The 22,086-nt window shown below is 54.0% G+C and overlaps 1 protein-coding gene across 2 annotated transcripts; it reads right to left on the reverse strand.

The window, feature by feature from the left end:
- Nucleotides 1-742: 742 nt before the first annotated feature.
- Nucleotides 743-21,839, reverse strand: EDN3 (endothelin 3). 2 transcript variants are annotated; one of them, XM_084887858.1, is made up of 5 exons: nt 21,171-21,839; nt 20,311-20,557; nt 4,444-4,617; nt 4,173-4,253; nt 743-2,207 (listed from the first exon to the last, which is right to left on the reverse strand). In XM_084887858.1, exons 1-5 carry the CDS (start codon nt 21,220-21,222, stop codon nt 2,171-2,173), a joined length of 591 nt encoding a protein of 196 aa, XP_084743984.1. In that variant the 5' UTR covers nt 21,223-21,839; the 3' UTR covers nt 743-2,170. The 2 variants fall into 2 exon arrangements, with proteins under 2 accessions (XP_084743984.1, XP_084743985.1); XM_084887859.1 differs by having other exon boundaries at nt 2,102-2,211; nt 21,171-21,344.
- Between the last annotated feature and the right edge of the window lie 247 nt (nt 21,840-22,086).

Below are 22,086 nucleotides of genomic sequence, written 5' to 3' on the forward strand. Positions count from 1 at the left end.
TACAATGAGTTCAGGTAAGCCAAGAGGCTCTTGGGTTTTCTCAGAGTCAGTGTGATAAAACCCACTCAGAACACTGGATTCCTCTCTGCTCTTTAGCTGGGCCTCTCTGTCCGGTTCCCTGCCTCTGATGGTCTCTGGTTGTTGACTGAAAAGAAAGGAAAAAGAGAAAGAGGGAGGGAGGGGGAAGGAGAAAGGGAGGGCAAACTAAAATGAAGAAAGCCCCCTCTATCCTGACACTCCCAACTCCCAGAGATGTCTTCTCAGTCTCTGAAGGCTTAAGAACATTGCAATTGGTAGAGAAGATCAGACAAAATGTGGCCACTCCTGGCTACTAATTCTCAAGAACTGTGAGCACAGAGCGCAACAAAATGCCCCAGAAAGGGGAAGAGGTCGGCCTCGGGCTGCTGGCCACGGCTGTTTGCTCGGGGGCCTGCCCGGGCCCAGGACAGAAGGCCCTGCATCCCATGAGGTGGACGGTGATGCCAGGGGGAGCAGCCCGCTCTTTCCCCACACTGTCTCCTCCCGGCCAGCTGGAAAGCCTTATTTCCCTCAGGTGCCCCCTAACCCTTCTCCTGCCTTAGTATGCAAGCAGCCCCTTGCTCGCCTAGCTCCAAACTTGATTTTAGATGGAGTCTGCTTCCTGAACGCTAACAGCCTCCGTCCTCCCCGAGGTCCAGGGAACGCTGATGCATAGCCGGCCTATAACACAAGGGGAAAAAAAACAAACAAAAAACCCCACAAATCTGAGGAAACATTGAGACCTTTTTATTATGCATTCGGCAGTATTTCGTGAGTTTAGCACAATGCATGGAATTCTCGCAGATAGTCGTGCCACTGAGCCAAACTGTGAGGATGCATTTAAAAAATGTAATTCAAACTCCAAGAAACATGAGCTTGGGTTCAGAACACAATGTAAATTCTCTCTATGCAGAACAGCTTCCTTTTGAACAGCCGCATAAAGCACTCGGAGGAGAGAAGAGCTTCACAATAAATAATTGCTTCTCTAGACTATTCGGGAGCCTGCCAGCAACCGCCCTCCGGGTCCCGGGGGGAGACATTCACCTTCACACCTGTCAGAACTTAGGGTGCTCAGGGAGAATTAACATCTGGTCAAGGCCAACGCTGTCATTCATCACCCTAAACTCCCCCATGTCGAGACCTCAGCACACACCCCAAGGCCAATCTGCCTTGGAGGGGAGACAGGTGGCTGGGCCCCGGAGGAGCTCACCCCCAACCACAGGCTCAGACACAGTCACCTCAGCCTGGCTGGGACCACGCAGCTGAACAAGATGGGGGAGGGGGGCCCTTGGGGTGTGGGAGGGCACACGTAACAATTCCTAGTTGTTCCCAATCATACAGATAAATAGGAATTTACATAATTTACAAATAGTTTGTGTTCAAGGCTTATTTTGAAGCCATTTCCTGAAGACCCACATTTATTCATGAAAGCAAACATGGGATTCACTTAACAGCCTTGACCCGGGGCAGCTTTTCCAGCAGCTTCCTCCACACAAGGTCATGGCGGAATCTCCCAGCTAACCGGTCTCTCCTTGGCACAAACATCAAGGCTTCTTTTTCCTTTTCCTTCTTCATTTCCTCCTCCTTCTTCAAGCACAGCTAAACTTGTCTGCCTAAGTCTTATATGCCTCTAACTCCTCGAGTCCTGTGCAGCTAGGACTGCATCCACAGCCGCCCTTCCTGGTGCGGCACACAGCTCCGCCCTGCTCTACATTGGGATCCAAGCGTGCGGCAGCAGCTACGAGATGGACTTGTGTTTACCTGCAAAGGATTACCTTGGAGTTACTGACTCGCCAAGAGGAGTCAAGTCGAAAGTTTTCCAATGTGCCAGACCTCTCCACACCCTCTCCAGCAGGAAGGCCACAGAGGGTGCTGGCCCAGGGCACATCTGGAATCACTGTCCCCAGAAGGAAAACTGGGCTGTTGGATGGGGGATTCCTGGGGAAGGGTGTGCTGTTTAGGTGAGGACCCTCTGGGTGGGGTCCCCCCCCCCAGGCAGAACTCATTCTTTGGCCTCAAAGAGGCAGAAGTGTGAACCATGTGGGGGCAGGAACGGAGGCTTCCTAACACAGGCTGGGCAGGCCTCCTGGGAGGGCTCCAGAGGCAGCAGGCGGAGTGGCAGGCGGAGTGGTTAGCCTGTGATGGTGGAGGCCTAAAGACGGCTCTGTCTGTCTGTCCTGGATTTCAACCTATCTTGGAGAAAGGGGGCAAAAGAAAAAGGAAGAGTGTTACAGAAGGCGTCTTTACTGGCTAAAAAAAAAAAAGGCCATTTCTCCCCACCCCAGGTTTTGAACCGATCCTCCTCGCCAGTGCTTCTCGGCAATTTCAGAGCCTGCCACGCACGCACGGAGGAAGGTGTGACTTTCACACCAGCAGGCGCTGCTGCCAGCAGCTCTCCCAGCCCAGTTCCATCTTTGATTAGCACAAGCGCAGGACAGCGCAGCCTCCCCTCTGACAATGTGAATCTGTCTGTCAGCCTCCCCTCTGACAACGTGAATCAAGTCTTACAAGGAAGCAGGGGCCCTGGTTTATAGGAAAAGACTTTTTCTGCCCCAGCGAAGCTTCTTCCGGGAGCTTTCCAGACCCTGGTGGAGATCGGGCCGCCAGAGCAGCAAAGGCAAAGCCATGCTTCTCCTGGGCAGGGTCCTCCTGTGTCTTTGAGCACACCCACACGCTCCTGCCCCGGGACCTGTGCACTTAACGTTCCCTGCCTGAAACCCCCCTCACTCACCCCTCTGGTTCACCCCCTCTTTTCCCTCAGGTCTTCGTGCCAGAGCCCTTGTCTACACAACCCACATGGCTACCTGCCCCAACACTTCCTCTCTCCTGCCTGGGCCCCTGGTCTCCTGCACGCATCTCACTCAGTGTTTTACGTATTTGTTTGCCGTCTGCTTCCCCCACTATCTAAGCTCCATGAAGGCAGACTCACTGCCTTGTTCCCTGCTGTGTCCCCAGCATCGAGAACAGTGCCCGGGGTGTCGCAGGTGCTCAGCAGCTCTTTGCTGAGCCAATGCGTGAGGGGGTGCATAAATGATGCCATGGATGGATGGCTTTAATCACAGCCCTCCCTCGCCAAGAGGAGTTGGGTCTAGAGCGAGGAAGAGAAGAAAGAATAAAGAGGAAAGCAGGACCAGCTGGGGCCTGACTCACGCTCCCCAGGGACCTCTCTCTGCTGCCTCGGCCTCCCTCCTCCGTCTCCATTTTTATTATGAATGCTGACAGATCCCTCTCTGGGCCACAAGGAGCAAACTGCCACCAATTTGGAAAGCTTCCTGGATACCGAGCATGGTTTCATCTCCCCCTGATCAGTCCCTGTAGGAACCGGAGCCACCTCCAGGCTGTTCCCAGGAACACGAATTACCACCCATGGCGGCCGTGTGGGTGGGTCATCGGACAGATAGACACATACATCCAGTTTGGCTGCAGGAAACCCTGAGGATCTCAGATGAAAAAGACAAGGGGGTACAAAATATAACAAAATGAAAGGAATTTGGGGGGCCACGTCGTACTTCACCTCTATCCTGAGGCAGTGGCTGAAAATTAAGAAATGTTTTGTTTTGCCCAGCCGGCATGGCTCAGTGGCTGAGCATTGACCTACGAACCAGGAGGTCACGGTTTGATTCCCAATCAGGGCACATGCCCGGGTTGCAGGCTCCTTCCCCACTGTGGGGCATGCAGGAGGCAGCCAATCAACGATTCTCACAAGTGATGTTTCTGTCTCTCTCCTCCTTTCCTCTCTAAAAGCAATATCTACATCTACATCTACATCTACATCTACATCTATCTGTGAAATGTTTTATTTGTGTTTCTGTGAGACCTTGGGTTGTGTGGGCCAGGGGAGATGGACAAGGGCTCCGAGGGGCAGCGGTTGGCTTGCTGTGCCGGGTTCAGTGAGCTCCAGGGTGGACATCACTGCATTGATGCCACAAGGGATGCCCGGGGTCAGTGCCTAAGGTGCAGGGCAGGCTGGCCAGGGGCAGGGCAAGGAGTGGCTGTCCACAGTCCTGGCCTGCTCTGTCTCCAGAGACGACTTACCAAAGGCACCCTGCCTGCCTGAGACAGGGCAGCCCATGTGCAGTGAGGTTCCCCCTGGCCGCCGCGCAGGCCAGATGCCACCCTCCCTCCCCCATGTGCCCTCGAAGGCGCAGCGTCACCTCCTCCGATGCGGGCCTCTGTCCACCCCACTGGCCAGCACTGCCTCTCCTCGGTCCAGTTCTTCTTCGGCCCCAGAGTTCCTGTGGGGAGAGGCTGGTTTAGTGAAGCCACCTGCGTTTCCTTGTGGCTGGTTTTTCCGAGTCAGGTTATAACTTCCTCTTCCCAGCAGTCAGGGCACGGCCACCCCCTGCACTGCAGCCAGGCGTCCCGGCCTCACTGCCCTGGGACCGCTGACACCTGGGAGTGATTCAGCCAGCCGGGGTGGCGTACCTGCTGACAGCCAGGGTTCCGGTGCAGAAACGCTCGCAGGCGGGGTCGGGGCTGGCCGCACACGCACAGCGCAGCGCCCACTTGGAGGGCTGTGGGCTCTGCGGGAACGGCGCCGCAGACCTCCTGCCGCGGGCGTGTCCTCGGTAGCTGGACAGTCCATAGGGCACCGTCTGTCTGCAAAGCACAGAGTCGTCAGCATCCGGGTCCCAGCGGGATGCTCGAGCCGCGCGGCCTGGCACTGTCCTGGGACCTGGGGTCCCCACCCGGCCCCTGCGCTTTGGGTCTGAGGGTGCTTCTGGAGTAGACTGTTCACCCCATATTACCGCTCAGCCCCCAGAAAGTGTGCTGGGGCCCCGGATGGAGAGGTGAGGAGGATGGGGAGCTAGAGAGGACCTCTTCACACCCTCCTGCAGCCAGGCGGGGGGGAGGGTCTGAGGGGGAGCAGATGCCTCATATGAGCACATGGGCCCTTCAGGCTTTCCTAGTCACCGCCTTTGCTGGGTAGTTCTCGTTTCCTTCCCACCCAAACCCCAGCACAGACTTCCCATGGACCCGCCTGCCGGGCCCAGTGACCCAAAGTGACACTTTCCTAACCCTTAGCCTGGCACCACCCGCCTGTCCTGGAATCTACCTATCTATCTACCTACCTACCTATCTATCTATCTATCAATTCATCCATCCATCCACCCATCCATCCATTCCTCACCCGAAGATTTTTCCATTGATTTTTAGAGAGAGAGTAAGAGAAAGGGAGAGACAGAGAGAAATATAGATGTGAGAGAAACACATTGATTGGTTGCCTCCTGCATGAGCCCCTACAAGAGTCCATGCCCTTGACCAGAATCGAACCTGGGACCCTTTGGTCCGCAGGCTGATGCTCAATCCACGGAGACAAACCGGCTAGGGCTGTCCTCGAGTTTCTTCAGTGCCCACACCAGCCTTGCAGCCAAACAACAACCATGCAGATACGGCCGCAGAGACACATCCTGGCCTCAGATGTCACTGCCCCGAAGAGACAAACGTCAGAGGCCCCTTCGTGCCGGTGAGGGCGGCGATGACAGGACCTGCCATGGGAAAGGCCTGAGAAGAAAAGGCCCGAAACTGTTTACCATTTTGTTTACGGCTGGAGCTGGGCGGAGGGACCATGCCATCGGACAATAAGGGTCGGACCGGGTTTACGCTCCAGCGAGCACATCCAGGTCCTCTGCAGAGTCGCTGGGGAGCAGCCGGGCCAGGCAGCGCCGGGGCGTTCACAGCAGATGCTTCGCTCATTAGGCCATTGAGCCAGATTCAAAGGATAAACTGCCAGTAAGCAGAGGAAACTTACGTGGCCAAAGCCACTTTTCCAATAAGTCTCGGTTTTCCTGCCGGTCCCCAACACAAACCGCCTTGGTTTCTGAGATCCCTCCAGAGCCTCATCAATCACCCATCTCAAAGGGGCATCTGACGTCCTCTCCCCACTGTCAAAGTCAAATGAAACTGAATTTACTTTAATTTAAAACACATGCCATGGAGGCTTGTTGGGATGGGGAGGCCAAATGGGGGGTGCCCCATTGTGACCTGACGCCTGGACCCCACTTCCGCCCTGCGGGGCTAGGCTGCGGAGCGCCACCAAGGACTGTCTGTCACCCGTGGCAGCTTTCCCTCCGACCCAGGCTGGCCCAGTGCGCAGCAGCCTGAGCTCACCGGCTGGAGAAAGCAGGCAGGGTCCAGGCCTCTTCTGAGCGTCACCTTTGCAAGAAAAACACAGTATTTTTCTTGAGGAATGGGAAACGGGGGTGGGGGTGGGGGAGGGGGTGGCCAGACAATGCAGACTCTGTTGTGAGGCAGGATTTGGTTCGAGGTGCATTTTTCCAGTCATGGGGCCACATTAAATCTCCCGGTGCTGACATTACGCCCAGTCCCCCTTTCTTGGTGAAAGTCACACACAAGGAAGAACAAAGCTCCCACTTTCCCACGGACAGCGAGACGTCCGTTCCGGAACTGCCCTCAGCCGATCACGCCTTTCCGTGTGTGGAGCTCCAAACCTCCGTGAAAACTCTGGGTGTTTCAGGTGAGAAGCGGGCAGTGCGGTCTTTGTTAATAGAAAGACACCAGGCGCTCCACCAGCCGCCAAGGGCAAAGAGCTAGCATGCAGAGGGTGAGGGAGGACTCCGTCCTTTCCCACAGGGAGAGGCGGAACCTGCCCCCAGCACAGGTGTTTGATGTGTGCGCTCTGCAGGCCGACCTGGGACCCACCCTAATGGGAGTTCCAGCTCCATGGGGCCCGCCTCCCACAGGTATAGAACTGATGGTTGTAAATCAATCTGATAAGCTCTTAAATAAGACTGTTGTCTCCTTGTACCTGAACAAATATGGCCTCAAACGCCTTGCAAGATCTGTCTTGGATTTAGAGCTCCAAGGGTCCTTGGAGTTTGTGTTGAAAGACTGCAGACTAAGGAGATTCAGCACCTTCTCTTCATGCTGCTCCATCCCACCGCCAGGGGGACGCATCCACCCCCATGGGATGCAGCCCAAGCTCCAGCTACCCCTCACCTTGCCAGCGGATGCCCCTTGACCACTCTGTAGGCCTTGTGATATATACTAGAGCCCTGTTCTGTCCCTGGGTGTCGAACCCTGGAAGTGGACCTGGGGATAGTTGGGTAGGAGAATCCAGGATCCTGAATATGGAACACGGTCTAGAAGGGACAGTGTGTGAGCTTCAGTTCCATAGACTCCTTGCAGTGGGGCTGCAGATATGGCCAGAGGAGGGGCAGAGGCAGCCCTCCAGCCCATAGGGACCAGGGCAGGGTCATGCTTGACCAGCTCTAGGAGTGGATCACCAGCTCCTCACAAGTAGGAGTCAGGTCTTCTTTTGTATCGTCCATCAATTTAGCATCTGGTTGAGCCTCCAACAATAATCTAGTCCAACATTTCCAACCTAAAATGTTCAATAACTACAAAATTCCACTACAAAGAACTCCAACATTAGCCAAGCATTATATATATGTGTGTGTGTGTATGTGTGTGTGTGTGTGTGTGTGTGTGTGTGTGTGTGTATGGAGAGAGAGAGAGAGAGAGAGAGAGAGAGAGAGAGAGAGAGAGAGAGAGAGACCCAGTATCATTCTAAGTGTTTTTGAGATACAGAAAGGCAGGTGCATGTCTGTGCCTTCAGGAGTTCACATGCTACTGGAATATGAAAGCAGGTAAAGGAAACATTACAAGCCAGCACATACAGATATGTGCAAGGTACACAGAGTGCAGACAAAGGTTATCTGTTAACTCCATCATTATGTTGTAAAACACTTACATGATGGTCACTCCACCCTGTCAACAGTTTCCTGATCTACAAAAAGATTGTGGGGCACATTGGATGAGACCTGTCACTGCATGGGAAATACTGACCAGGAGCTACCAGTAAGGCAATGCTAGCTACTCTTGTTGCTTATTTGCTCTGGGAATTCAAGTGAGTTGTATCAGGCAGAAATATCCCCTCTACCAAGCCGGCATGTGAAATGTGTGACTAAGCAGTAAAGCGAGGCAAGGGCACCAAAGAACTGGAGAGCCATTTGGCACAGCAATGCCATTCTTTGCCACCCTTCCTTGTGGCTGGCCCATCATTCCACATGGCCTGTCTAATAAGCACTAGTATTTCAGTTGTCTGACTGCTCTTTGGCATTTATTGCTTCCTGAATGGTGAATTGGAAAGACCTAATGGTGGAACGAAAATGCAGTTAAAACGGCTGAGCACCTTTGATTTTTTGCTCTCTGCCCAATTGTTAGCCTATAGGGTTTGGAGAATACAGTTCTTAATCAAGGCAGGCAGCTCTTCCATCTGAGAGTGTTGCGGTTATAACTCAGAGCTCCATACTAAAGACAAGCAGATGAGATGAACCCAGATGCTCTTAAACAAAACAAGACAGCCCTCCAGTACACTTGCAGATGCAATGTCTCCTGCGGTGTCTTTTCGTGATAAATTGCCCCCCAACGTACATAGTCAGAACATTCATTATTTGCTCGGGGATGGTGATGTCGGAGTCTTATTTATCACCGTGCTCCTTCTTTGCCACTTTCTCCCAAATGTCACATATAAACGTTATTAAATATTAACCTTCGAAATCTCCCGAATTCATTCTTTATCTGCAGCATCATACTGAAAACATTTTCTTTCTCTCTGCAACAACTTTTTAAATTAGGGAAGCCGACTTCCTTTATTTTTTTAAGATTTTGTTTTTAAATTCAGTACTGTCTTTTCATAAATGAATTAATGATCTCCATCTTTCTGATCAGAATTTTAAAGGAAAGATACCAATATTCACAGAGGCAACAAGAGGAGCTTCATTAGCCAAATTCCAAAGTCTCAGGGAAGTTACCAAACTGCCACTCCCCCCAAAACCCACTTCTCAGCCTCATATTGATGAATGGCATTCAACAAGTAACTTCCAAATGTTTTTTGATAAGCAGGCCCTGGACTGGACTGAGTAACTATCTGAGAACAAGACTGACAAGTGGCCTTGTACCTTGTACACACAAAGTCTTTGTTGTTTTATCTTCACCTGAGGATTTTTCTTTTCTATTGGTTTTTAGAAAGAGTGGAAGGGAAGGAGGAAAGGAGGGAGGGAGAGAGGGAAGGGGAGAGAGAGAGAGAGAGAGAGAGAGAGAGAGAGAGAGAGAGAGAGAGAGAGAGAGAGAGGTGAGAGACACATGGATTGGTTGCCTCTTGCATGCACTCCCCTGAGCTGGGGATCAAACATGCAACCCAAGTATGTGCCCTTGACTGGGACTTGAACCTATGACCCTTTGGTTCTTGGGCCAATGCTCTAACCACTGAACAACTGGGCAGGGTCACACAGTCTTAAATTAGTACAGAGGTCAGTAAATTGGCATTTTATGTTTTCAATTGGCAGAGGGGTTCTTTAATCTGAAAATTTCACATGAGCATCCCAACTTCTAGCTTCTCTTGATTAACTTGAAGTTATGCTAATACCACCCCCCCCCCCAACATGTGGCAATCATCTGGAACTCTATCACTCCATTTCCCCCAGTCCCCACCCCTCCCAGTAGCTTTACACTTGTTCTTCTTTGCTCACCTTTGTGTCTGGCCCTCATGGACATCTGAGTTTTAAATCCCTGGTCTAGTGGGATGTTCCATAAAGCAAAGCCAGACAGTCATATGACACAGTGACAAAATTAGCACTTGGTACTATTTGTAAAAATAGAGTTGTTTTCAATTTTAAAAACTCCAAGTTCTCCTCAACATATAGAACATTTTTACATCACAAGCAGAATGTCAAGGTGACCAATACCTCCTTCAGTCACTTTTCCTCCTGAAAAGGGGAAATGAAGGCAGTATTTCCTTTGGGTCCAGGGTACATATTGCCCAGAAGGCAGGATGCTGCGAGCCATTGGTCCTGTGGCCTGTTTTCTAGTGGCAGAGAGGCAGGCAGGTAGGAAGTAGCTACAGACACTGGGCACCAGTGGTCATTACCAGAGTAATAACTTCCAGACTCCAGTGCACTTTCTAACTACACCTGAATTTCAGATTTTATTAAATTCCTTCCTTGGCAGGCACCCCTTACCTGCTCTTTGGGCTTAGCAATATCTTCCTGGGCAAGGAGGTATCGATTGCCTTCGTTTGCTAACACTGAACCCTAACCAGAAAGAAGAGCTGGCTAAGAATTTTGTTCTAAAGTAAGATAAGACAAAGTCACTATCGGAAGTGGCTGAACAGTCAGCAGCCTATAGAAGCATCCATTCACTTCAACCAGCATCTAGCGGGCTTAGTTGCATGGAGACAGGACAACACAAGCTCTGAGATAGGAGTCCTCTCTCAAAGGACTTAAAAGCCCAGGATTCTTTAGAGCCTGGGGCCAACTTTGGTTGTTTTTGTTTCCAGAAATCCAATCTCTTCTCTTTGTGGTCAGGAATTACCCCTCCATTTTGTGTGAGGTCTTGGTGAGACTGTCAATCATTGTGCCTAACCTTCGCCTGCCTGGAGACTCACCAGGTGACCTTTGTGGGGCAATTGGACCCTCTCTCTCCCAAGACGAGTGAGTAGAGAGCAACTCAAGACCAGAAAGTACTCAGTGCTGTTCAGTGGCATCCCTGGACCCCCTTTCTGAACCTGGGCTGCCGCTCTACCCATCTGTGGGTGACAGGTATCTTTCCAACAACTTCTTTTAAGCTGCGTTAGCTGGGCCAGGTTTCTGTTGCTTGTGTCCAGTGACCTCTAGATGACCTGAAACTCACTTTCTTGAGATTGATGCAACCGTCACCTCTTCGGTTTAATAGCAAAACCCAGGCTCTCCCCAGGTGCCAGGGACAAGAAGAGATTTCCTTCATTGCAACAAAACACACACACAATGTGGTTCAGAATCAGAACAAAGCTCAGCACCCTCCGCTGGCTGGAGTCCTTCCTTCCCAGGTGTGCCCACTGTGAAACGTTTGGCTTGGATGGGACTGCCTTTTACGCAGGTGGGAGCAAGCATACTACCCGGCCCCCAACACTTGGTTGACCATTGAAGTCTTATTCTGCAGCGAATGTATTTGTTGTCCGCCCCTCAGAGGCTGTGGAAGTCCGCTGGGCTAGGCCTCATGCCAGACAGCCATTCGGCACCAGGAAGGGAAAGCAGGCCGTCACCCCCTGCTCCTCCGTGACCTCGCTTCACAAACAGACAGCACACATGCTCACGCTATGCTTCTAAAGAACATAACCCAAACTCTCTGCCCACAGACACCATAGAGGGAACTGGCCATCTGTAGCTTTACTTCCACTGCAGAAAATTCTCGCATCTTTAGGTTGGAAGACCTCAAGGCAGACTACTTATCCAACCCCCACTCAGCCCTTGAGAAAGCCAAAAATATCAGAAAATATCAAAAGAGTGACCAATGTGCTGTGAGTTAGTGGTTAACTTTTTTTAAGGATCCCCCCCCAAAAAAATAAAAATAAAAATAAAAACACACAACGACCAACAACTTTTGGGTTTATGCTGGACTTAACTATGTTTGGGAATTTTACCAGAATCATATCCATGTTAAAATAGAGTTGGGCACTGACCCCTCCCACCCCCACCAACAGACCCAGAACAGGGGTCATTTCTGCACCTGCACCACAGGGGTGGCTTCCTTCTTGTCCCCAGGATGGACACAGCTGGACCCTGTCCACCCAGAATCACAGGCCGTTTCTACCTTGTTCACCTCTGCATCCAGGACAGCTGGTGGACAGAGGAAAGGGAAGAAAAGGAAGGAAGAGAGAGAGGAAGAGAGGGAGGGAGGAAAAAAGGAAGGAAGAAAGGAAAGAAGGAAGGAAGGAAAGAAGGAAAGAAGGAAAAAAGGAAGGAATGAGGTCTGAATTACCCATGACTTCTAGGCCACGCCCAATCTCCCAAGTTATAGAATTCTTGGCTCATTTATTGGCATTCTATTATTGCTGTCCGCACCTGGCCCATCTTCGCGGGTTCTCCTGGAGAGAGTGCGGTCTCTAGATTAAGCGAAGCAGAGGAGCCGTCTCTTGATAACACCCCTCAGGCCACATCAGCGCCTGGAGTAACAGGTTGCACAGACAAGTGAGGCATCAGGGGAGAAACCAGAGGCTTCACCGGGCCCGCAGACCCAGGTTTCTGGTCTAAATGGAAGACCAGCTCCCCGAGAGTCCCTGGGTGAGCGTATTCCGACGGGCTGAGGGATGAAAGGGCTGGATCCCTGGAAAGTCGTCCAGCTCCAAACTCTCAAAGGCCCTCACTGCCACATAAACATCCTCCACCACAGCGTTACCACGGAGCAGGCCCCGCCCTTCCTCCCCACAGTAAAGCCATAACCAAGTGGGGGTGTCTATACTCATCAAAGTAAGAGGTCCCCAGGACCCCCACAACTGTATTTAGGAAGTTTCCATGTCCTGTTACAGTATAACTGAGCTGAACAATAACCCCAAAGCCACAGACGGTATCATCCATCGCTCACCGGACACAGACACAGTCTTCCCGAATGCGGTGCACACACACACACGAAGTGACATTTAATGGAAGCTTAGAGGTCAAAGAAAACCCCTTCTGAGTCTGTTGTGCAGTGTGGGACTTTGAAGTGTACAGCTCAAAAAAATTTAAAGCCACAAACTGCTCTGATCCTGGGGAAATGTCAGTGTCTACAGAACCATCCAGAGTAGCTGGGGTCCTTCATGCTGGTACAACCCAAATGTGTCCCCCAGAGTGCGGCTGGAGTTCCACCCCAGGCCCAGTGACCCTGAGGAATTCCAGGTCCCATGTAGGCATGAGAGGCACGTCTGTCGGGCACAGCCTCATTATAACTTTATGCAAAGCTGCGGACAGATGGGGCCGGAATAGCTCCCAGCCGTGCAAACGGGGGTAAATGAAGGAGCAGGTATTGTTTGTAAGGCGGGGTGTTTGTAGAGGGGTTTTCCAAAAACGCACACATCCCTTTCAGGAACGCACAGGAAGTGTGAACTGACACCTTGCTCATTTCCAAGCAATTCCTCTGAAGATCCGTCAACCAAGGGTGACAGACGCTCCCTGTCCTCCAGGGAAACAGCTCACGTAAGGTGTCACGTCCTTTTGGTAGCTGAGCCAGGGTCACCTGTCTCCAAACCAGAGCCAGGGGTTAGGGTGGGGCTGCTAAGGGAAGCTGGGAAAGTGCAGATGCTGCCGCTATGAAAACTGTTGATATTTTGTCAATCGTGAAAGTTCTGCACTAATTTTGATATTTTTTCTAATCAATACAGTTACTGTTATTTCCTTGCTGTTCACTTTTTTGGCATCTTCTTAGTTTGCGAGAGAGAGAGAGAGAGAGAGAGAGAGAGAGAGAGAGAGAGAGAGAGAGAGAGAGAGACCCTCGCCTCACCCTGTTCTCTACCCTGCAGAAACCTACGGCAAGCAGAGCTACAAACTCCCGGAAAGACACGCACACGCTCCTCTGCCCTGGCTGGCTTCTGACTCACTGCAGAGCTGCTCAGGCTGCCCAGGTGAGGGCCAGGCTGTCCCCGTGGCCGTTGGTGCCATTGGTGCCATTGCTGAGACAAACCTGTGGCCTCCGCACCTTCCTCCTGAAATGGATGTTTCTGCTTTTGAAATGACTGGCCAGGACCCAGGGCCCCGCCTCTCTGCTCTGGAGCTACTGCCCATCCAGCCGCTGCTGCATCGGCCCTGAGGCCAGAAAAGCCTGAGGTCTGGGCCTCCGGGCCTCCCACGGCCAAGTTCTCCAAGAGCTCTTGGCAACTGGACACCCATTCCTGCTTGTCCAGTCCGGGGGCACTTCATAGAGGAGCAGGAGCTGGAAGCACCCCAGGGACTGTCTGGGCCAGCAGCTCATCCATACTGCAGCCACTATCTGGATTTAGTTTCTAAAATAAAATTAGTTCCTATTCAAAATAGTGAGAAAGTGCCTGTGCGTGTGCGTGCGTGCGTGTGTGTGTGTGTGTGTGTGTGTGTGTGTGTGCGTGCCTCAGTTTAAAGAACTCCATTTGCACAGGAAGCATGACATAGAAAGATAGCAGGTCATTGCCTCATATGAAGCAGCCTCCGGTGCTCAAGAGCTGAGTGTGGGGTGTCTGTCCCCGCCCCGGGCACCTGCAGGAGGGCGGGGCCGCTCCAGGCACCTGGATGCCCTGAGGTGCTCTCATCCCGTGCAGGACCCAGAGCCAGATTCCAGCACTGCCCAGGGCCTCCTCCAGGAAAGCACTGTTTGCCTCCCTGAGCCCTTTGTTTTAAATTCTTGCAGGAATAAACCCACCAGAGGTGCCACAGCCCTTCATCTGCCTCCAGATTTAAGGCCAAGTTCTGAGCTGGGCGTCCTTTCATCTTGCAGAAATCCAAATTGCCCTCTGGGGTCACACAGGGTCACAACCTCTTTGCACCAAGTTTTCTGAGTGCAAATGAAACAGCTCCAGCCTCGAGCCACTTTTTCTTATTGAGGAGGGATCAGCTGCCTTTCAACTAAGCCCGGCTTCGCACCTGCGCAGCCCCTCACCTACTGAGACACCTCTGGGGCAGAAAAGGGGGCTTTCAGGCTGAGTGACCCCAGCAAAAAGGTCATGGTGTGAGCAGACCTCCGTGGCAAACTCTGAAATGTAGCCCCAAGGGCCTCACATTTTAAAGACAGGTTTTGCCGCAAAATGTTCTAAGAGATATACTACTTGAACTCAAAATCAGGATAAAAATTCTTACTAGATTTCCAAGGAGGAGACAGAAATGGAGAAATGGGAGGGGAAAACTTATAAAATAAAACCACCATCAGTCAGGCCCTGAGTTCAAGATCATTCTCAGCCTGGCTGGCATCATCTTCTCTTAAGCATCCTTATTTATCTACCATTTCTCACAAACAGATGCCCATAGTATTTCCTGGGGCCGCTTCCTGGTGACCCACACTTCAGGTCCTGGGCAGTGCTGGGAGACACTGGAACTGAGGGCCTCAGGGCCACGAGGGCCTCAGGCTACGTATCACAAGGCATCGTTTGCTCTGCTGGACCTGCCAGCTGTGAGCATGAGAATGCGGACAGACCCAACCAAGATCTCAGTACAAGGCTTTACCGAAAGGGCTCTCAACAGGTCATTCAAATTTGCCTGCAATGTCAGACGCCAGTCACTGCCCGCCTCTCCATTAGCAGGGGGAACCCAGGCCCGTGGCTTCAGCAAACACCAGGTCTCCTGCCACAAACACTCCAGTGTGTCCCCAGGTGAGCAGGAAGCAACAGAAAACAAGGAAGGAGGGACACACAGGGTGGGACCAGACCTCAGTGAGCCCGCCCGGAACAACCTTTGGCCACCAGCATCCCTATCGAGCGGCTTATCAGTTTGGCAGCCCGGCACACCTTTCCCAGGCTCCATATGCAAATCGGATGCTAACAGGCCTCCACCGAGCCCTCTAGGAGGCTGGGCAAGACCATGGTTGGATGGTCCAAGGAGGCCAACCTCAGTGGTATTTGAGAAAGAACTTTCTACTCACTGGCGTCGTCCAACCAGAGTGGGATTCAGCAGCCGGCCCTGAACTACACAGAGGTTGTGTAGTTACCTCACGGTCATATCTTCCAGGTGCTGAGTGCTCACTACACTCCAGACACTGTCTGAGCATGTCCCAGGGCCTTTCTCGTGCCATCCTCACACGTCTTTCCTCGTACTCATCACAGTCAACGTCTACGCTGCCGCCATCACCATCTGCATTGCATTGCCGTGATTATCACGATGGCCAGAAACACTGTCCCTCTGCCTCCACATCCACATCTCCATCAACAATATCCTGTCCTGGCGAACCGTGGGTTGACTATTACTGGGCCCCTGAAATCACACACTGGGTGCACGGCTGACCTCATGTCAGCAGAAGGTTGGGGTTCCAGATCCTTCCATTCCACCGGGATGGCCTTCAATTTGGAAGGTCCTTTCTTGGAAACATGCTGACACACTTTTTTTAGATGACACAGGGGGCAAAGGTGAATCTGTTGAATTGCTACTTATTATGATTATTCTTTTTTACTCTACTTCTTTGGGGAGAAAAAGACCTCCAGATGAAGGTCATTCCTGTTGGGCTGAGTCAGCATGGCAGGCTTAGGAGCAGCTGAGGTGGCCATGCTGTTCACGAGCCTACAGCTCAACTGGTATCTGCAGTGAGTTACCCTCTCACTGCAACCCCCAACCTTCAGGGGCTGCCGAGAGAGGGTAGCACCCCCAGGCCATGTATGAGTCAGAGCTCCGGGGGCTGGGGTCTCCCCTGAGGGTCTGTGCATCCCCAGGTGTCCAGCACAGTCATGACTTCTAACACTCTGCTCTGCTCTTTTTATAAGTTCATTTCTACTCGCTAGCCAATGTGGCTCAGAGCTTTGAAAATCCTAGTCACTGTTGTAGCATCGAAATGCTCCCCTCATGTTGTCCTCGGAGGGATTAACAGATGGCAGGTCCCCTCCATTCTTGGGAACAAAGTGGGGAGGGACACAGTGGATCCTGCTGGGTGTCCTGAGCTCCATCAGCCATTCGGTGGGCTAGCTCCACTCTCCAGCTGGGCGAGTGGCCAAGGAAAGTCATGAGAATCAGACCCTCTCAGCTGCCTCCAGCAGGGACAAGAGGGGCAGATGCCGGACAACCTGGGCTCCTCCTTGGGGGCCTCGGGCCTTCTGGAGAATACGACGAAAGCTATGGGAACCATCACTGGGAAAGTCCCTGCTCCCACACCGGTCCCAAGGGAAATGTGGGCGTTGGGGAGCATCCATGCCCCTGGAGCAAGAAGCCTTATTTCTGGGAGAAAGCTGTGCACACCAGAAACTCAGCGGCAGCAAAGCCAGGGGAGCACCAGCAGGACTTGGCCGGAGCTCTCGTGTGGGCCACGCGCTGGTGGAGAGGGCTGACCCAGCGAGGTCTGGAAGAGCTGAGGGTGTGGGAAAACCTGGGAGAACCAGAGAACCTCAGGTTTTATACCCAGAAGGTAGTCAGGGAGTAACGGGTCTCTCAGGCTGAACTGGACATCAACTGTCCATATGAGATGCAGAGCAGACAGATCTCAGCCCAAAGCCCAGCATCCTCCTGCTCAGTAGACATTTAGGTCCTTAACTGTGGCGTGAGGACCACACTCACAGCCAGCCTGCACCGCTGCAGACATGCTTCCCAAATAAAGGAGATGGCTGATCCATCTCCGCTGCCAACTTAATGAGCAGCAAGAGGAAAGACAGCCAGAGCTGAGAATCTCCCCAAGTTCAGGACTCTTACTTAAGCATAAGGATCAAGATGCTCTGGGCTCTCGGAGCAGCCAGAAGCCGGGACAGGGAGGAAACGACACCCTGGAGGAGTTCTGAGACACCAGGAGGGTCTGATAAAGAAGAGGGGTGGCCGCTGAGAGGGAGACGTGGGGCTGGGGTGACAGGGGCCTGGGGAAGACCTCACTGTGCCACTGCTGTGCCTGCGGTGTGACTGAGGAACTTCTCCGATTCATTTCTCCAAACCCACGTTCCCCATCCCTACAGCCCATCTTCACACATTGCAGCTCGTCAGGTCATTTGAGGCAGAGGGGTAGCATCCGGACCACCAGCTGCACAAGGCCCCGGAAGTCACTTGGTCTGGCCCTGCTGGAGCACTAGGGGAGAGTTAATTAAATGTCTGGCCAAACAGAGCAGGCTAATTATTAAGTTGATAATTTTGTATGGCCCCTGAGTGATAGTTATAAGTACCCACATGGCCCCTGGCAGGAAGAAGGTTCCCACCTCTGGTTTAAAGATAACAAATGGACCATCTACATATGAAGGAATCGTTGTGGGAAGAAAGGAAGAATAAAGGAGGGAGGGAGGGAAGAAAGAAAGGAGGAAAAGAGAAAGACCATCTGGGAAAATCTTCCTTATAAAAATAATTTTGCTTGTCTAACTTCACACTGCTCAAGTCTGGCTATTGTCATTTTTGTTTCCCGAGTAGTTCCCGGGACGCCCAAACACCGTATTTAATCCCTCTCCTGGTGTCTAAAACGGGCCGGGGCTGGGAAGAGGAAGGTGTAAATCACATGGCGAGGGAAGTCAGAGACCCAGGCTTCGCCTCAACATGCAACGCAGGGCCAGGGTTCCCACGGAGGGCAGGGGTGGCCCAGCTCCGATGCATGTCCGCAATCAGCGGGGGCCTGGGAACGGGCAGAGGACCCAGGATGTGGTCTCCGAATTCTCTCCTCCGGCCTCCTGCTCCCCGCTGCCCCAGGCCCACTGCCCCTAACTCAGGGGCCTCCTTCTTCTTCCATCTAGATTAGGGGTGTCGAACTCAATCAGAGAAGGGGCCAAAATCTAAAATCCAGCCTAAATCGCGGGCCGAATGGTTTACTGAACAGTCATAAACTGACAATGTCATAAACTGACAGCGGAGTGCAGTGATGACAGCGCGGTGCGGGCCACATTGCAAGGCCTGGCGGGCTGGATTTGGCCCGCGGGCCTTGTGTTTGACACATGTGATCTAGATGAAGCCACAGCTTGGGATACTTGCCAAGCAAGACTCAGCCCCTCGGTTGACCGCCCTGAGTGCTGGGTTCTGAGACGCTCATTGGGTCAGATCGCAATGCCAGGAGGATCAGAAGCGTGGCAAGTGTCAGGGCGATGGGGCTATAAGAAAAGGTGACCCCGACCACTCTCCGAGGGCGAAGGCAGTCGATGGCAGCCTGGTCTAGGAGCCCCTCAAAGGGAAGCTAACAGGGCGGCTGCCTTCCTCCCTGCTGCAGACTGACTGTGTGCAAGAGTCTGAGCACATGCAGCCCATTCAGTATCAGGAAGGGCCGTGTGATTTGCGGGGCCCAGGATGGAATGCAAGCATGGACCCTCTGGTTCAGAAGGAATTAAGAAGTTCAAGACCACAACAAAGGAGCATCAATCCGGGGCTGGAGCCTTCTGCACCCCGGAACCTGTGCCTGAGTCCAGTTGCCGGGTGAGCTGCCCTGTCTGCCATTCTGGAATAACGGGGGGAGGGGGTGCGGGAGGGGGCTTCCATGTCTATCCCAGGTGCCGTGGGAGGGCTCGCTGTGAAGCCGCCTGGTCCCCGGGCTCACCCTGCTCTGCACTTCTTTCTCCGGGGTCCAGGAGCAAGGCTGCAGTATGCCCACCTGAGATGGCGCCTGGGTGCTCAGAGGTGCATTGGCTTGGGATGGAGGGAACCAGGAGGGTGGGACAGAGCTGCCTTTCGGCCCAGGGCTCCCGTTCACAGCAGCTACTCGAGAAGAAGCCCTAGCGGGGCGCTGAGTCCTGAGAGACCCGGGACCACGCAGGGTGTGAAACGCACCAAATTTAAGAGACCAGGAGGGCCAGGCCCAGCCCTCTCCGCTGCAGATGAAGCTTCCGCTCTTGCTGGGTCTCCTGCCAGCCCAGTCCGGTCTGTAGGTTAGGGTGTGACCCGCATCCCCTGGGAGGGCCTGGCCCAGGGGAAACCAAGTCCTCTGCCCTGAGGGAGTGGGGGGGGAGCCAGCAGGCCCTCCAGCAGAGCACTGCCATGGCCTGGGCGAGGGCCAGCTTCATGGAAGGCAAACCCAGGACCAGAGAGTCCTTAGGACTGCAGGGAGCAGGAGGATGTCTGCACAGTGGGTGCAGTGGCCACCGGAGCCAGCCCGTGGGAGGGCCCCTCTGCCCTCCCCCCCAGGATGAACGGAGCCTGGGCAATCTCATCCTGAACGGCAGGTTCCGCAGGCCCTGCCAGCCCTGCCAACCCCTCACACCACCTCTCAGCTCCCCACTCCCCACCCACCCACCCCCAGTTCCCTGTTCCCTGAGGACAGGCTGCTCTCAAGAAATTTGAAACTCCTTCGAGCTGACAGGGTCAGGAGGGGGGGTGGCCCAGCAGCCCCTGGGGCAGGAGATACTATGGGGGCTTCTCTGCCTCAGAGGGACTTCTCAGGTGTCTAATCCCTCCGCTGGCTCAGGTCACCGGGCGGGGCTCCCCTTCCACTGGGCCAGAAACTCTGGGGGTGGGTTTCTCCTGGGCCAGGCCCTCCCAGGGGATGGGTCCCACCCTGACCTACAGATGGGACTGGGCTGGCAGGAGACCCAGCAAGAGCTGAACTCTGGCCATAACCGGTTTGGCTCAGTGGATAGAGCGTCGGTCTGCGGACTGAAAGGTCCCAGGTTCGATTCCGGGCAAGGGCATGTACCTTGGTTGCGGGCACATCCTCAGTAGGGGATGTGCAAGAGGCAGCTGATCGATGATTCTCTCTCATCAATGTTTCTAACTCTCTATCCCTCTCTCTTCCTCTCTGTAAAAAAATCAATAAAATATATTTTAAAAATAAAAAGAGCTGAACTCTGGGGCAGGCAGGCTCTGGGCTGACGGCGCTGTGGTGGGACCAGGTCCTCTGGGATGGGAAGCTGTCACGTGACACAGGAAGCCCCCCTTGCCTCCCCCACCCCACCCCCGGCACGTAGCCACCCCAGGGCTCACTCACTCAGGGGTATTGATCCAGATGATGTCCAGGTGGCAATAGTAGACGCACTCCTTGTCCTTGTAGGTGAAGCACGTGCAGCGTCGGGCTCGGCGGCGTGCGGGGCCCCCCTTGGCCACCTGCTCCCCGAACCCACCTGGCCCCTGCTCCGGCCCAGGGCTCCGGGGACTTGGGCCCTGCGCTGCAGTCCTGGCCACAGTCTCGATGTCCCCCTCCGATCTGGCTGCAGGCTGGGTGCCAGTCCCCAATCCTGAAAGAGGCAGACGGAGGGGTCCCTGAGCTCCTGGGTGGGATGCCCCTCTGCCTCCGCTTCCAAAATCCTGGCCGAGGAAGACCCCCAAACTGTCTGCAAAGCTTGCAAGCTAGCTGCACTTCCAGAAAGTCTCCGAGCAATGCCAAGTGTCCTGAAAAGTTTGCAAACTATGTGCCCAGTTTCCAAAAAGTTCTCAAACTATGTGTGCACTCCAGCTTGCAAGCATTTTCACTTTCTGCAAAGTCTGCAAGCTATTTGCACCCACTGGAGACTTACAAGCATTTTGCACGCTTTCTCAAAACTTTGCGATCATTTTGCAGTTTCTGAAGGGGTTGCAAACTTTTTGAAAAGTTCCAATTTAATGAAAAACTGGTGGAGGTGGATCAGGCCGCTGGTCTCCAGTCTGTGCATGGGCTGCATGCAACCTCCAGAGCCCCTGGGGTCGTCTATGCTCCTGCTTCTGCCCCCCTCCTCCCCCCAGGAGCTTCCAGGGATGGCAAGCCCAGGCAAAAGGTTGCTCCCCGCGATGCACCCTTCCCCGCGCCCCCAGCCCCAGCGTCCTTTTGTGTGCTCTCGCGCCAGAGAGGCGCCCCGCCCGCCCCGCTTTTACCTGCAGCGGAGGTCACTGTGAGCCCGAAGAGTAGCCACAGCTCCAGCTCCATGAACCCCGATCAGGCGCGGGAGCACCGGGCCTGGAGGACGCTCTCCTGTGGCCCCAAAAGGGCTCCCGGGCCTCACCCTCCAGCTGTGGGCTTGGAGGAGGGCCTCCCACTTGCTGGGTCCCGCTCCCTCCAGGAGCTGGCTGCAGCGGTCACAGACTTCAGAGCACGCTGCCCATCCCCGCGCAGGGCGGCCGCTGTGGGCTCGGGCTTTTCTGGCTCCCGCACCACCCCCTCGCCTCCCCGCCCCCCAGAGGGCTGGAGCTGCGCGCGGGGCCTTTGAACCCGGCGCTCCGGGGGTCTCCTGGCTCTGAGGACGGCCCAGCACAGCAGCCCCGCAGCGCACCCAGCACGGCAAGGGGCGGGGGCGGTGCGCAGGCGGGTGCAGTGGGGTGTGGGCCGGGACAGCTGCTGGGAGGCCACGCGAACACACACACACGCACACACACTCACACACAGACAGGGGCACACTCGCATTCACACTGCCTCTGCTCGCTGCTCTGCTGCCCCAGAACCTGCAGCTCCCACCCCTGATAAAAGGGTGCGCAGAGGGCTGCTCTCTTTCAGCGCAGGGGCCAAGGGAAAGCGACTCTTCTCGCTGTTCACCTAATGACACCTCCCTGTCTGCCAAGGCCCTGGCCGTACTTTACACCCGTGACTCAGGGCACTGGCTTGTCTCCCTGCCTCTCCCAGGAGCTCGGAGCCAGTGGGTGTGAGCACGGGCCGGGAGCAAAGTCAACCAGGCAGGGTTAGCGGTCCTGGTCCTGGGGTGGCCTGGACTTGCTCATGAACCGGCACAGAGGGCCGGCTTCGGAGAGAGGCAGGTCCCCTCCTTCCGAGTCCTCATGCTGGCTGTTCTCCCAGCCC

Source organism: Pipistrellus hanaki, assembly GCF_964339955.1.
Source record: "Pipistrellus hanaki genome assembly, chromosome: 6".
NCBI lineage: Eukaryota > Metazoa > Chordata > Mammalia > Chiroptera > Vespertilionidae > Pipistrellus > Pipistrellus hanaki.